Source organism: Filicampus tigris, chromosome 20 (genome assembly GCF_054856515.1).
Source record: "Filicampus tigris isolate MCC_2025a chromosome 20, RoL_Ftig_1.0, whole genome shotgun sequence".
NCBI classification, from domain to species: Eukaryota; Metazoa; Chordata; class Actinopteri; order Syngnathiformes; family Syngnathidae; genus Filicampus; species Filicampus tigris.
The window spans coordinates 11,436,935-11,450,658 of record NC_141236.1 but is presented as its reverse complement, the minus strand read 5'-3'; the positions used below and the strand labels follow the sequence as shown (position 1 = coordinate 11,450,658).

Genomic DNA, 13,724 nt, shown 5'->3' with positions numbered 1-13,724 from the left:
TTCGTTTTTTGTACTGGACAAAAAAAAAAAAAAAAAGGTTATTAAAAGTGAGCTGTATAAATGCCAAACCTAAAACAAAGACTTTGTTCCAAACGCCTCACCCAAGTAATCACCTTCTTTAAATGTTTCGGTGACAACAATGAAACCAAGCTTGTCTTGTGTGTTCATCCGCTAACAAATCCTGTGGGAGATTTTGTGATCTTGTGTTGAAATGTTTGGTGGTTCTCGGCCCTGGCGGGACGTGTCGGGACACAACAGTCATCGGGCAGGCCGGTTTTGCTTTTGGTTCCATGGATGAGATGAAGCTGGGAATGACAGGTGGGATGTGTCGCGGCACGCAAAATCAAGGTTGATAACTTTGGAAAGATGAGAAGGGCTTTTTTTGTTTTTTTTTCTCCCAAAATGCTGCTTTTTGATTGCAGTATAAGGTTGCTAATAGGGCTGTTCGATTTTGCCTAACAAGAAAAGCCCGATTATTTTCTCTCAAACCCGATTTCACGATTACGATTTCTTGGTGGAATAAAAAAATCGTGAAAAATGAAGTATTTTGAATGTCTTTTATTTCAACTTCATTTTTCTTCCTTTGAACTCAAAATACCAGTCGATTGAACTTCACCAAAAAATCGAACGTGCCGATTTGATCGTTTTTAACATCGCTCGATCCAGAAAAATTCCGTTTCGGTTCAAAACCGCTTCATCGAGCAGCCCTAGTTGCTAATAACATCAGCATTTAGCGGTTGCGGTTACGGCGTTGAAACCATACCGGCGCATCGAGCGGCCCATCTAATAGCGAAGCAATCTCGAAGCGTGGCACGCAGGCAGGAAGAGGGAGAGATGAGATTGCGAAACGAGATGCGTGCTTTGTGAGAGGCACGTACGTGGGGGGGGAAGCCACAAGACAAACAGCTTCCTGCTCCCGCGATCGCGTTCATCTGCGCCACCTTCAAACGGTTCTTGCTGTCGCCATGGCAACATCACAAAAATGCCTGTGAAGCGGAGCGACTAACCGGCTAATGAATGATTGCCCTCTGAGTCTTCAGTCGTCGGCCGGACTTTTGTCGGGCAGGGTAATGTTTCTGCAAAGAGCCCGTAAATGCCTCGTCTCCAATAAACACCTTTTTTTTTTTTTTTTTTCAAGGGCCTCATCCATGACGAGTAAATGCTTTATTTCAAATAATCTTTTTTTTTTTTGTCAAGTGCTCCATCCACTCCAACAATAAATACCTCACCTCAAATGAAAACCTATGGTTTCTTCCCTATGTGTCGGATTTGAAAGCAATTCATTAACGCCTCACCCTAAAGGAAATCAGCCCAAACAAAGTCGGCGACCTCAGTGCCTGAAACAAACACTTGCTTTCGAATAAACGCCTCGCCATTTCAAGTGCAACAGAAACGGCCACAAACGCCTCGCTTCAACAATCGAGCGCACCAGCCACTGCAACAAATAGAGACCTCACTTCTAATAAACGGAATTGTTGTTGTCGGCCATCTCCCCTCAAATGCCTCACCCCAAAGAGGCACTTCCTTTTTTCAAACTCGCCATCCACTGCAACGAATTAACACCTCTCCTCAAAGAAGCACCGATGTTTGTCAAGTCAATCAAAACGAATAACCACCTTGTTTCAAGTCTGCCATCAATGACAGAAAAATCACGGCCTCACCTCAAACAAAGACAAGATCCAGAGGGCCGCGGACATGTTGGTGGGCTGGCGCGAAGCGGGACATGTGCAGACATGAGTGAGTGTCTGTCGCGGCCACCTGAGGAATTTCGCAGCTCTTTCCAGCAAAGTGCTCGGGAAACACCGTCGACTCGTAGCGCATTCATCCATTCATGGCGGCGGACGACTGGATGCGTGGGGGGGGGGGGGGGGGGAAACGGGAGCCGGAGCGAGAGGATGCAGAGTCAGGGGAGGCCCGGGCTTGAAACCACACCTCCAAGTGTGAGGCTCCTTCTCTCACTGCGCGGGGGAGGACGAGAAGAGGACGGCCCGGCTCTTATGCCGTCACACATCTGTCTGGCGGCAGTCGCCACCTTTGAGCCCGGCGTTTACTAACCCAGCGCTTGCGCGGAATGTGCCTCAGACTCCAGCCGACTCTCGGGCGGACGCGGCTCAGTTTGACGAGATCCAGCGGCAGAAGCGGAGGCGGACGATGGAAAGCCAGGCCTCGTTTGTGGACGGCCAGTTGGACCACTGCAACGTGAGCAACGCCCTGACGTACAACGTCCTCTCGGGCATCGTCGTTGGACAGTTTGCGCTGGGTCTGCCTCTCAACCTGTCCGTCCTCTACATCTTCGTCTTCAGGTAAACCGCACCTCTCACCTCGGTCCATTTGATGCGCAAAGACTCGCTGTGGAGAAGCGCTTCAACCTCCACCATTTTACTCTTGGGGAGGAATACCAAAGCCGCTTCGGCGAAGAATTATTCAATCTTGGCTGTTTGCTAGTTGGCTTGGTTTACGACGAATAAACACCTCACCTCAAATCATTTAGCCGCGACAACAAATACCTCATCGCAATGACTTTCCCGGAATCCCTCGTATAAACGTCCCTTTTTAAGTGGGACATCCACAGCAACCCGTGCCGCAGCTCAAATAAAAGCTTGCTTCAAATAAACGCCTCCTTTCCTTCGGGTTGTCGTCCGCGATGCAAAATACATTGCTACATTTCCCTTCCGCCGCTCCTCCACCGGGTTGCTGCAGGTTCAAATTCTGGAAGAACAAGAGCGTGTTCCTGTTCAACATCGTGGTGGCCGACTTCCTGCTGGTGGCCTGCCTCCCCGCCAAGGCCTCCAGCTACCAGCTGGGCCAGAGGCGCAGTCCCAAAAGTTGGATGTGCAAGGCCATGCTCTTCATGCTCTTCCTCAACCGCGGGGCCAGCATCGCCTTCTTAGTCGCCCTGTCGCTGGACCGCTACTTCAACGTGGTGCACCTCGGACGGAGGAACTTCGTCAAGGTACTGCCTCGGGACCCGCCCCCTGCTCACCGCGCTGCCCTTCATACTCGATTTTATTCCTAGCGTACTTGGAGAAAGAAACGCAGTTTCTGAGCTTAAGAAGCCTTTCGGAGTCAAAACCTTCTTGCCTCCTTTCTTTCACTTTTGCGGGATTTGTCAAGATCTTGAAGAAATCTCCGGAAATCTCGGGGGTGATCTGGCTGCTGCTGTTGCCCCTCACCATCCCGACCATGCTCAAAACCTTCGAGTGCTGCAACAGCCACGGTCGGGGCGTCGAGACTTTCTACCATGACGTCACCGACACCTTCAGAGAGGTACTGAGCCCGAGCCGCGTACGTCCGCTCAAACGCACGGTCGGAGACTCATTGCCACTGTGCGTGTTTTCCGGCGGTGCCGCGCGAGCGCAGGTGGTGTTCTTCTCGCAAATCCTCGTCCCCTTCGTCATCCTGCTCTACTGCACGGTGCGCATCGTGCGCCGGCTCCGGAAGAAGACGGTGGGGGAAAAGGCCAAACTGAGGCGAGCCACGTGCGTGGTGACGTCGGTGGCGGTCATCTTCTCCGTCTGCTTCCTGCCGTGCGCCGCGGCCCGAGCGGCGTTGCTCGTCGTGCGTCTGAAAGAATGGCAGGAGGCCGAGGACGTGGTGGTCCAAGTGTACGACGCGCTCATGGTGCTGTCTTTCACCGACTGCCTGCTGGACCCGCTGGTCTACTGCTTCTGCCACTCGGGCTTCAAGGACGCCTACCTGGACGCTTTCTGTCCGGCCTTCCTGCACAAGAGACTGCGCAAGGCCGAGACCACCACCGCCACCACTACCACCACCACCACCTCTGGAGGGAGGAGCCTTTCTTTGCCAATGATTGAGAAATTACAAGTATGAATATCAGTTGGGTGTTTGTCTTTAACAATCAGAATCCATTATTGAAGCGGAAGTCAACCCAAACATATTTTTTTCAAGAATATGTTCCCAGCAGGCCCACTAGTTGAAACACGACGTTTTAATACACTCGTTTTTGTCCATCTCTGGGGGCGGCCATTTTGTTACTTCTGTCGACTGAAAATGACATCACACCTGCTCACCATGACCAATCACGGCTGACCTTGTTTCTGAATCTGAGCTGTGATTGGTCATTGTGAGCAGTTGTGATGTCATTTTCAGTCCACAGAAGACAGAATGGCCGCCCCCGGAGATGGACAAAAATGGGTGGATTAACTCTTATTCCACAAACGCAATATTGATCAGAATGCCCTGTTTCAACTAGTGGGCTTCCTGAAAAAAAAATGTTTGCGTTGACTTCCACTTTAAGGAGGCCCGGATGTTACATTGGCATTTTTTGTAGCCAGATTCCAAAAGATAGTCTTAAAAAAAACAAGAATAAAGACCATGAAATTAGGAATATTATCTATTATGTTATATCACTGGCGTTGGGCCAAAACCTCATAAGTCACATTTTGGTGAATTTCATATTTTTTCAAAAATCTATACCATTGCTCAGTCCGCACGCGTGGATGTTACTTGTACACATTATTGCTCAATCTAAAGTGTTGAAAATGTTTTGCTCTCTTTCACGACGCAATGTTAATGGTTGAACAAACTTGCCATTTTCTGAAAAGTGACTATTTCTGAGGTACAAGGTTTTGGCCCGACGCCATCGATATGTATGTTGTTTGAAGAGTCGTTGCACTTTAGGCAATTTGTCAAACACGCGCCTCTATTTGTATTTGAATTTGTGTCCACTCGGACACAATTTAAAATGGAACCAACTATAGGAAACAGGACTGAAGGCAATGGGCTTGTTTCTCACTCGGAACCATTTTAGTGCGAGACCCAATGGGAGACAGCACGTTGCCATGACGACGGGGGCAGAACCCTGTCAAACTCGTTTCTTTGCAAGCGTTTATGCTCTATATATATCGTCATTTAATCTTTTGAGCTTCACGTTCCAGCTTGTATCGATGATTGATGTATTCTGCGTTTGTTCTTGTAATAGTCACGTACATGTCGTCGCGGTCTTTTAGCACCTTCCCGATAATTCATGACAAGTGCTAATTATCATAACGTTGATGACAGGTGTTCGAATTACAACCACAGTCAAAAAGTTAAGTATTAATAAAAGTTTTTAAAAAAGGTAAGTATTAACACACGCGTTAAATTATTTATGAGAGAAGTGAAGCAACGCTGCACTGGAGATGAACTAAGCCTCTGTTGCCCTCTGGCGGCAGTTAGTGGTGGCGCTTGAGGCTGAATCAAATTGTTTTCTGTATTATGAGAGAGAAAAATGTCTGTTGTACACAAATATCTGTGTCTTGAGTGCCTGCCCACCTATCAAGTGTGAAAAGTGTCAAATTAAACCAAATAATCTTTACTCATGATATGTCTACAAAATGTAACTGTTGGCCGCTTCCATCAAATTAACAATAACAATTAACACATCAAGTTTCTTCACCAATGAGTTCGCAGCTCGGCAATACGAATTTCCAGAGCGAAAGAACCACTTGGACGTGATCGGCCGAAGCACCATAATGTCAACGATCAGCTTTGGCTAGCGGCGTTAGCAGCATTAGCTTCTGATAATAATTATTTCGCTAAGTTGTAGGTGTTTGTACATGTGACACTTACGTGATGACTCCTTGAAGTTGTTGGCAGGGGAACTTCGTGTTTGGCAGCGTGATTCGGTAGTTGGATGAGGAAACGAGCTCGCTTTAATTTGAAGGCATGTGGCACTTGACTGTTGGGAAGTGGGAACCTCCTCGTATGGTGGTGCGAATGTGAAGGTCTGGGACTTCTTCTGGACGACACCATGTTATCCCATGAACCATGAAATCTCAGAAATGTCAACAAATGCTTGACCACAATCTTCTGCCGCTATTCAAGGATTTGAAGTTGGGAGCCAGTGACGGCTTCAGAGAAAGATTATCCATACTCTGCATTGTACAAATGAAGTAAAATTGGAACTAAACCCTTTCAAAAATATACATTGCATGTGCCACCACAAGTCTAAACAATTGCCCATGTTGGGCAATAGCGCCCTCTTCTGTCGCCCGAAATTAATGCCACAACTGCTCGTGCTTGGATTGCGAGTCTCACGTGACCCATCCCGGAAAACCACCTTAGCAGACCTGTCTGTGCTGCCATAACCAGCCTATTGATGTCATGTTTGAACCCAAATCAAAGCAAACAAACAAACAAAAAAAACCTAACTTGTAGTGGGGTCATTTGTGTCACAGGGCAATACTGAATTATCCTCTCCCACTAATGTTTTGGTGCATCAAAAATGTCTCTTTAATTTTCCGGGTGTGCAGAATTGTACAACATATTGAAAAGCATTCATTCATGAAGGTGAGCTGTATCTTCAGTCCAGGCAGATTATGTCATAGATATCCAATGCGAAAGAAAAACCTGATTTCTTCTTTTTTGGAAAGCCGCGATTGGCCGTCTAGGCCTTCTCCTTGATTCCTATTGGACAGGAGATTCCGGTCCCGCCCAGCCCGCAGTAACCGCCCGGGTTCTTGCTGAGGTATTGCTGGTGGTAGTCCTCGGCGTAGTAGAAGGGTTTGCCTTCCGCGATCTCTGTTGTGATGCTTCCGAAACCACCTTCGGTCAGAACCTGCACGAGCACAAACGCCGACAATCAATTTGCATTCACGTCCAGTTACCTCCACCAAGGAGCCTCTGTTGTCATTATTAGCAAAAGAACTCATTCTTCATTTTGGTCCCGTTGGACGAGGTCAAGATAAGACTAGAAAAGTATCGCATGGCCGGTACGAAGCAGGTTTTTATCAACTGCCTTGGGAGTGGTTGTTGCCTTTTTGTACACGAGATAAGACGTCACTAACTAAGAGAGAGTTTGCATGAAAACAGTAAAAATATGTTGTTTTGTGAGCTAATTGATATTATTTGACATTAACAAAAACATATTGAAAAAATATCACTTTGTCATGACAGGATTATTGTGTTTGGAATGATTTTTTTTTAATGTACAGTAGTTCTGTTTTCTTTTGAACACATTTTTAGGCTTCAAGCTTTTAGGAACATTGTGTGTGTGTGTGTGTGTGTGTGTGTGTGTGTGTGTGTGGGTGGGGGTGTGTGTGTGCGTGTGCATGTGTTAGTTTTGCAACTCAAGTGACTTTTGCAAAGGACAGATTTAGGACCCAGATGGTTTGGCAAGAGTGTGTGTGCGTGTGTGTGTGTGGGTGGGTGGGGGTGTGCGTGTGTGTGTGTGTGTGTGTTTGCTTTGGGCCAACTGCTCACAAACACACACACACGCAGATGGGAGCGGGAGGGGGAATTGAGGTGTGTGTGTGCGGGGGGGTGGGGGGGGGTTGTACAATCTGGTGAGAAAATAGAAGAAAGCAAATGGAGACGTTCACCACATCGTTGCTATCAATTAGACATCAAGTCACGAGCAAACGATGGCAGAGTGGCGACGCAATCCGATCAATCAGCGCAGACAATGTCACGCATACCTTCTGGTATTGATCTCGGGACGCGAGCGCCTCCTCAAGCTGCCGCTGGGCGCAGGCGTAGATGGCCGAGCGGTACGGCGTACCCACGTCGTTGCCCTGACGCATACCTGAACGCACGCACGCCGAGGGGGAGAAAAAAAAAAAAATCCAAACTAAACATTGACTTCATTCTACTGTGCGGTTACAAGCGACACCCAGCAAGAACGCTGCTAAAGTCAGCAACATTTTAAATTCCAAGCAAAAATGCGGGGCGTCGAGCGTGCGCACCGTACCTTGCGTCGGGTCGTGGCTTTCCCAGAAGACCTTGAGCAGGTTGGCCAAAGAAATCTGGTTTGGATAAAAGACCACTCGGACCACCTCGGCGTGTCCCGTCATGCCTTAACACCAGATCAAAGTTGCACCTATGTAACATTGACGGTACGAAATATCGACAAACGTGTGTGTGTGTGCGTGCGTGCGTGCGTGCGTGCTTGTACCTGTGCACACTTCCTTGTAGGTGGGGTTGGGCGTGTACCCCCCGGCGTAGCCCACCTGAGTGGAGTAAACGCCTTTCTGGAGCCAAAACTTCCTCTCTGCCCCCCAGAAGCAGCCCATCCCTGCGGGACACCACCACACACACACACACACACACACATAGACACAAACGGTCAGCTGCTTTGCTGGACCACGGATAGTTCGACTGATTGAACGTTATTGCCATATGCAGTGGATGAAATGGAAAAGCTGCAATATAAACGCCCCAATTGTGAAACATTGTTTACTTCTGCTCTGAAGATCTCCGGGCCCACCGCTACTCACCAAAAACGACCATCTGCGTGTCTTCTGGGAACGGTGGTGTGGCTTTGTTGCCATTCACGGCGTGCGTGGCTGAGGACGAACGGGGAAGAGACGTTACACACATGTAGACTGTTTGCATAACACGCGCACGCATTGTGTTGTTGTGCAATGTTCGTGATTATTGTGTCACATTATGTAGACGTGTTGCCATGAACAAACATCGACACACATTTCTTTCATTTTATTAATGTATTTCATTTTTTTTTTTCCACATTTCTTTATTTTTGCTCATATCTCGTGAGGAAAATGTCAAACACAAAAACAGGGTGTCGAAAAACAATGTGTGCCTTATAAGTAATGCTCTACGAGTATTATGAATATGCAATGATTCATAAGTATGTACTGTAGTGTGAGTGCGCGCGTGTTTGTCTCTGCGGCCGTCATCGACATAATAAGCTTATAACATTTTTTTTTTTTTTTTTTTTTTTTTAAACATAGATGCTTTCTGACACGCACGCATTAGTGCTGCTCTAGTTCCATTCGGGCCTACCCGTGTGTGAGCCAATCGGCATTGGGCAGTGCTTACATCACCACTGACTTCTATTCATTTTTAAACATCTGAAACTGCTAGACTACAGGGGGCGCTGCAAACGAGTTCAACCGCTTCTATACTGCCAGGGAAAGCAGGCTTTTTTCCCCCATAAACAGCACCGACGGGGGAGGGACAAAGTTGTTTTTCTGTGTGGAAGTGAATAACGCAAACGTGGGACAGAAATTTGCCGTCTACCACATGTCACTCCCACTCCACTTATTTCGACACTCTCGTATTTGGTTAAAGCACGCCTATGTGGATTTTGGCCTGTTTTACTGCCGCTTCTCCGGCCCCCCCCTCGTCCACTTGGTGGCGATTAGCTAATCTGACAGCAGGTTGCTGTGTTGCTGTGTGAAAGCGAGCGCAGCCAAATGAAGCGACATCCTGCAAGAGCTGGCTTCTGTGTGAAAGGCACAGGCAGATGAATGGATGCTCTTCTGTTCCGGCGCGCATCTATTCATGGCGCGCCAACACTCAGCAGCCCCACTCGTACTGAAGAGGAGAGCGCCGTGGTGCCAACGGGAACGGCTGCCAGATTAAAGCCGACAGCAGTCATGTTGTTTTCTACACACGCGCACACACTCCCATCTCAAACGCTAAAAATAAAAGAGTACATATCCTGTGTAAGCAGATGGACGAACGGGAGTACAGTCCGCAACGTGTGGTGCTTGTCACGCGACGGTTTGACAATTCACTTGGCCAGTGCAATGAATGTCTCATAATGGTGAATGCAGTTGATTATTTTTTGGTGCATAATTCCCGATCACTACAATTTGGGGTCAAAGCACTATTACCTCAAAACCAGAAGGTACGCAGAGCTGCAGCGTTAGCAAAGATTACCAGTGGTTAACAGTTGTTAGTACTAGCATTATCTATTAATGTTTGCTGACATTGTCAACGTGGGATGGGTGGTATATATATGTTTGGCCAGGTCAAACACACACACAAAAAAACAGGACAATCGAAGTCATCTTAATTGTAAATTTCATTTCGAAGATGATTATCTTCGTAATGATTTGTCGTTGTTTACGCGGAAGCGAATACATATTGCGCATGCGCATGTCTGTCGAAAAAGAAACTTTAAAAACTAACTTGTTTTCACACAATTTATACATTACACCGACTATTGTTGATGCCTTAATGTGTCCGCCAACTATATCCACACCAACACACAACTGCAATCTTGTTTCTTCGCGACATTGAAGTGAGCGAAAATCGTGTCGTCATCCCGAACCTAGCATGCTAAAGCTAAGCCACTCACCGGACACTTTGATAGCTTCATTCCGGCCGGGGAGCGCTTTTTCCGGACTCGGCACCTGAGTCTTGGAGGCCATGTCTCCCATCCGACTGTTGACAAAATGTCGCCAGATAACACTTAGTCTGGAGGCAGACGAGGAGAGGACCATTGATCAAACTAGCCCAGTTAGCCTCTAACTCGGTTAGCTTAGCTATGCAACATCCACCTGCTTACCCAAGTAACCCTTGTGTAACAACGCGCGTTACTTAACTTGGATTACCAACACACACACACATAAGATACACGGAGTCGTACTCGATCTATAATAAATATTAAACGCCGGCCTTCCCCGTGTGAATTATTGACCTCTCTGCTGCCTTTTGCCGCATTAAAATGACATCATACACAGCATTGTTACCTTGGTTTTAGACTTACCCACTATTAAAATTGGAAAAGACCCCATTTACAGGCCGCCTTATTCACAATGCACTATACCATCATAAGAGCGTCGCACTGTAATGATTATGCGGATATTTTGTTAAAACGACAGTGAAGCGAGCAAATTCCCAAAGGAGTCGTGTGGTTGTGCTATGCAGTGCAATAAACTGTGATGCCAGCCATAAGCAGTCATACAGATATTCTTAATTTACCTCTTAAAATATAATAATTTTTACGTTAGCAAAACATTTGGGCCTATCATTAGAAACTGTTCCTTATAACGTGTCCGGTGGGTGAATTGGGAAGGTCCTCCATGGAATTGAGGATGGCTTGTGTTAGTAACACAAAATAAAGGTGTCTCCTTAATGATAATAACATTCATGGAGTGTGTGGCTGCAGTGGCGCAGTCCAGCCCCCACCCGTCAGTCAGTCGGTCTGCAAGCTTGAGTGGGGGAGGAATGGACGACAGGACGGAGGATGCGAGACGAGCCCATGTGGACCACTGCTTGTCCTTTTTATTTCACGTTAGAATGACTAAAACGACGGTGCGGGGGATGAATGTGCTGCGCAGTGAAACCAAATTGCAGTCTTATAGATACACACCTCAAGGCCTCCATTTAGCTGGAAATAATGACAAAAAAACCCCCCGTTTTTTTTGTCACCGCTTTCCTCACAGCAGTAGCCCTGAAAGCCCAGTGAACATTTACTGTTTCATATTTGGGGATCATATGTGTTTCCATGCCTATTTAGCTCATATTTGACTTACTCATGTTGAATAAAAAAAAAAAAAAATAGACTGGACCCTCATTGAGCTGGTACATAGAAGAGGATGCAAAGGGGCGGGAGGGAGGAGGGGGTGCAGAGCTGGAGGCTGAGGATGTAACAGAGGACCACCCCTCCCCATCCTCTCTCCATCTGACTGCGCCCAGCTCCTCATCGTCATCCTTCATCCTCATCCTGCTGCAGCCTCACGCGCTCCTAAAACATGTTAGGATGCACTATTCTCCTTGGAATGCCTCGGGAGCTTCCCTGGACTCAGCTAAGATGCGAGAACATCAACAACAAAGGATGTAGGTCCGACGTCCGCATCCCGGCCCCTCAGCATCCTCATCCCTCCCCCCCTGCGCGGACCTCTGGCAGAGGGCTCCGAGGACCGCGTGAAGCGCATTCGGCGAGCCGCTCCAAAGCACTCCATCGTCGGACACAGACTAACCAGCAGTGGCCTCCTCTTCCATCGCTTTCAAAAGGCATCGGTAAAGGCGCGGTAAAAAAAAAAAAAAAAAAAAGAAAAAAAAATACATCAAACTGCGTCATTTTCGCTGACAGGTATTGTTTCAGATTGTACTTGATGTTCATGACGATGCAACCATATTTAAATGTTTACCTTTCCGAAACCTTAATTTATGTTGTGCACTAAAAAAAAAAAAAAAAGACGCAATGTGCGGTTGTGCTGTGCATGCGCGTCTTGTACGAGACTGCGCATACGCCCTCGTCCAAAATACTTTGAACATGCCTCCTGCTGAATTACATTTGACACGCTGTAAAGGCCACTTGGCATCATTTAAACGCACACGGGACCTGCTATTTCTGTTTCTGTTTCAATGCGATTGATTTCTGTGGTCGTCAGGTTTATGCACGACCCCCACAAAAGGCAGGCAAGCACCCCCCCCCCTCCCCCTTTGCAATGGAAGCTGCTGCTCGCTATCTGGGTCATTAGCATGTAATACTGCAGCTCCATTCGCCACAAAAATGCTGCAGGATGGCTGTTTTTTGTTCTTTTTTTTTTTTGGGAGGGGGGGTCTCACATGGGTGATGATGTCAAGTCCCAGCATCAGCATCATTGTTTCCACCCCCCCCCTCCCTCTCATCACCACCCCTGCAGCTGAGCCATTAATGCAGCGCTCTATAAGTAGATGCATTATGGCGACTGGATAATGGAGGCTGGAGGTTTTAATGGGCCCAAGTGCTGCCTAAAGCGCCATTCCGCTGCTTTTACCTGACGCCTGTGCACAAAAAAAGAAAAAGCAAAAAAAAAAAAAAAAAAAAAAAAAAAAAGGCACCATTTGTGCTCCGCGCTGCATTGAATGCCAAATCCTGTCTTCATAAGATGTGGATTTACACTCTCGGGTCTCTTGCGACTCGATTGCCAATGGCGAGAAATGACAAGATTTCGAAAACCGAAACGAAAAACGCAGCGCGTTCAAATGAGCTTAGCGTACTTCTCCCACATTTGACTCGTGTGCGCTTTGCGGGAACACTCACAGTTGGTGTGGCAGCCACAAGGTCACAAGTGAAGGTGATGGAGGTGAATGCAAAGGATGACACAGGAGGGCTGCGGTGGAATTGAACAGATTGTACCATGTTGGTGGAGGGGGGCGGGGAGGGGGGGGGGCTGCAGGAAAAGTAGGCCAGCCGATGCAGTCGGCGATCACGTGCAAAGCGGGTCGTCTCTCGTCGTGTTCACAGCGGACCTTGATTTAAATGTCCATACAATTAAGGCACGCGGTGAATGCCAAGAGAGAGGCCTAATGACAACAACGGCACATTAGTCACAATTCAAACACGATTTTCAAAAATGACATCAATGAGTATATGGAACATGCATGTCATCTCACTGAGTGGATCAGCTCAATTCGGCGAGTAAAAATGTAGATTGAGACTAGGAATGAAATATTTCATATCTATCAAGAGTCCAAAATGAACCTTTTGTCATGTTGCATTGAAGGCCTGAAGTGTTTTTTTTGTTTTGTTTTTTTTTTGTTAAGGGGCACTACATCGCTCACATCAAAATGGAGGCCGGCCCATTAACGCTGTTTTACTCATTTGAAGCGCACAAAATGTTGGTCTTCCGGAGTGTGTAAATTTTGTGCACAAGGGCGACATTTACATTTTAAAAGAGACAAACGTGTATACATAAGGTTAAAAAATATTTATCTATAATTAAAAAAAAAAAAAAATAGGTAAAATAGTTTATAGTTGTAGATTTCAGAATATTTTTTATAATGACATACACAATAAAATAAAAATTTTCAGCATATTATTATAGTTATAAAAAAATCAATTACATGAATATATTTAAATTATTTAACAGGGCGGGAAGGCAAAATTATTTTTGCACAAATATCAGAAGTTTCATGTGCAGTGTTAAAAAGAAGTAACATGATTTTTTTTATTCCCAATCAAGATTTGTTTTTGAAAAATGTCCCAAAAAATGATAACGCTGTTTGGGGTTTTTAATGCTCGTCTTTGTGTTCTCCCCTTA

At 46.6% G+C, this 13,724-nt stretch overlaps 3 protein-coding genes across 6 annotated transcripts in view; 1 reads left to right on the top strand and 2 right to left on the bottom strand.

Moving 5' to 3' along the window:
• Positions 1-5,926, bottom strand: part of igf2r (insulin-like growth factor 2 receptor) — a 42,301-nt gene extending 36,375 nt beyond the window's left edge. For both annotated transcript variants that reach the window (XM_086018798.1, XM_086018799.1), the window contains exon 1: positions 5,572-5,926. The gene's annotated coding sequence lies outside the window, so the exon portion shown is untranslated. The remainder of the gene's footprint in view (positions 1-5,571) is intronic.
• Positions 1,978-5,322, top strand: LOC147128344 (12-(S)-hydroxy-5,8,10,14-eicosatetraenoic acid receptor-like). The gene is made up of 4 exons (XM_086018805.1): positions 1,978-2,303; positions 2,701-2,953; positions 3,115-3,267; positions 3,361-5,322. The coding sequence occupies exons 1-4, from the start codon at positions 2,152-2,154 to the stop codon at positions 3,829-3,831; spliced, it is 1,029 nt and encodes a 342-aa protein (XP_085874931.1). The 5' UTR covers positions 1,978-2,151; the 3' UTR covers positions 3,832-5,322.
• Positions 5,927-6,210: 284 nt separating the features above from the next.
• msraa (methionine sulfoxide reductase Aa) lies at positions 6,211-10,523 on the bottom strand. Of its 3 annotated transcripts, XM_086018808.1 has the most exons (7): positions 10,259-10,433; positions 10,049-10,167; positions 8,217-8,285; positions 7,895-8,014; positions 7,691-7,795; positions 7,419-7,525; positions 6,211-6,559 (listed from the first exon to the last, which is right to left on the bottom strand). In XM_086018808.1, the coding sequence occupies exons 2-7, from the start codon at positions 10,128-10,130 to the stop codon at positions 6,389-6,391; spliced, it is 654 nt and encodes a 217-aa protein (XP_085874934.1). In that variant the 5' UTR covers positions 10,131-10,167; positions 10,259-10,433; the 3' UTR covers positions 6,211-6,388. The 3 variants fall into 3 exon arrangements, with proteins under 3 accessions (XP_085874934.1, XP_085874935.1, XP_085874933.1); XM_086018809.1 differs by lacking the exons at positions 10,049-10,167; positions 10,259-10,433 and adding an exon at positions 10,460-10,523; XM_086018807.1 differs by having other exon boundaries at positions 10,049-10,431.
• Positions 10,524-13,724: the final 3,201 nt, after the last annotated feature.

Excerpts from the sequence above, each read along its gene's own strand:
- msraa (XM_086018807.1), bottom strand. The coding sequence starts at position 10,193 with ATGGTCCTCTCCTCGTCTGCCTCCAGACTAAGTGTTATCTGGCGACAT. Across the intron at positions 7,796-7,894 it reads CTACAAGGAAGTGTGCACAG|GCATGACGGGACACGCCGAG; the intron begins GTACAAGCACGC and ends TCTGGTGTTAAG. Across the intron at positions 7,526-7,690 it reads AAGCCACGACCCGACGCAAG|GTATGCGTCAGGGCAACGAC; the intron begins GTACGGTGCGCA and ends GCGTGCGTTCAG.
- LOC147128344 (XM_086018805.1), top strand. The coding sequence starts at position 2,152 with ATGGAAAGCCAGGCCTCGTTTGTGGACGGCCAGTTGGACCACTGCAAC. Across the intron at positions 2,304-2,700 it reads CTCTACATCTTCGTCTTCAG|GTTCAAATTCTGGAAGAACA; the intron begins GTAAACCGCACC and ends GGGTTGCTGCAG. Across the intron at positions 2,954-3,114 it reads GACGGAGGAACTTCGTCAAG|ATCTTGAAGAAATCTCCGGA; the intron begins GTACTGCCTCGG and ends GGATTTGTCAAG.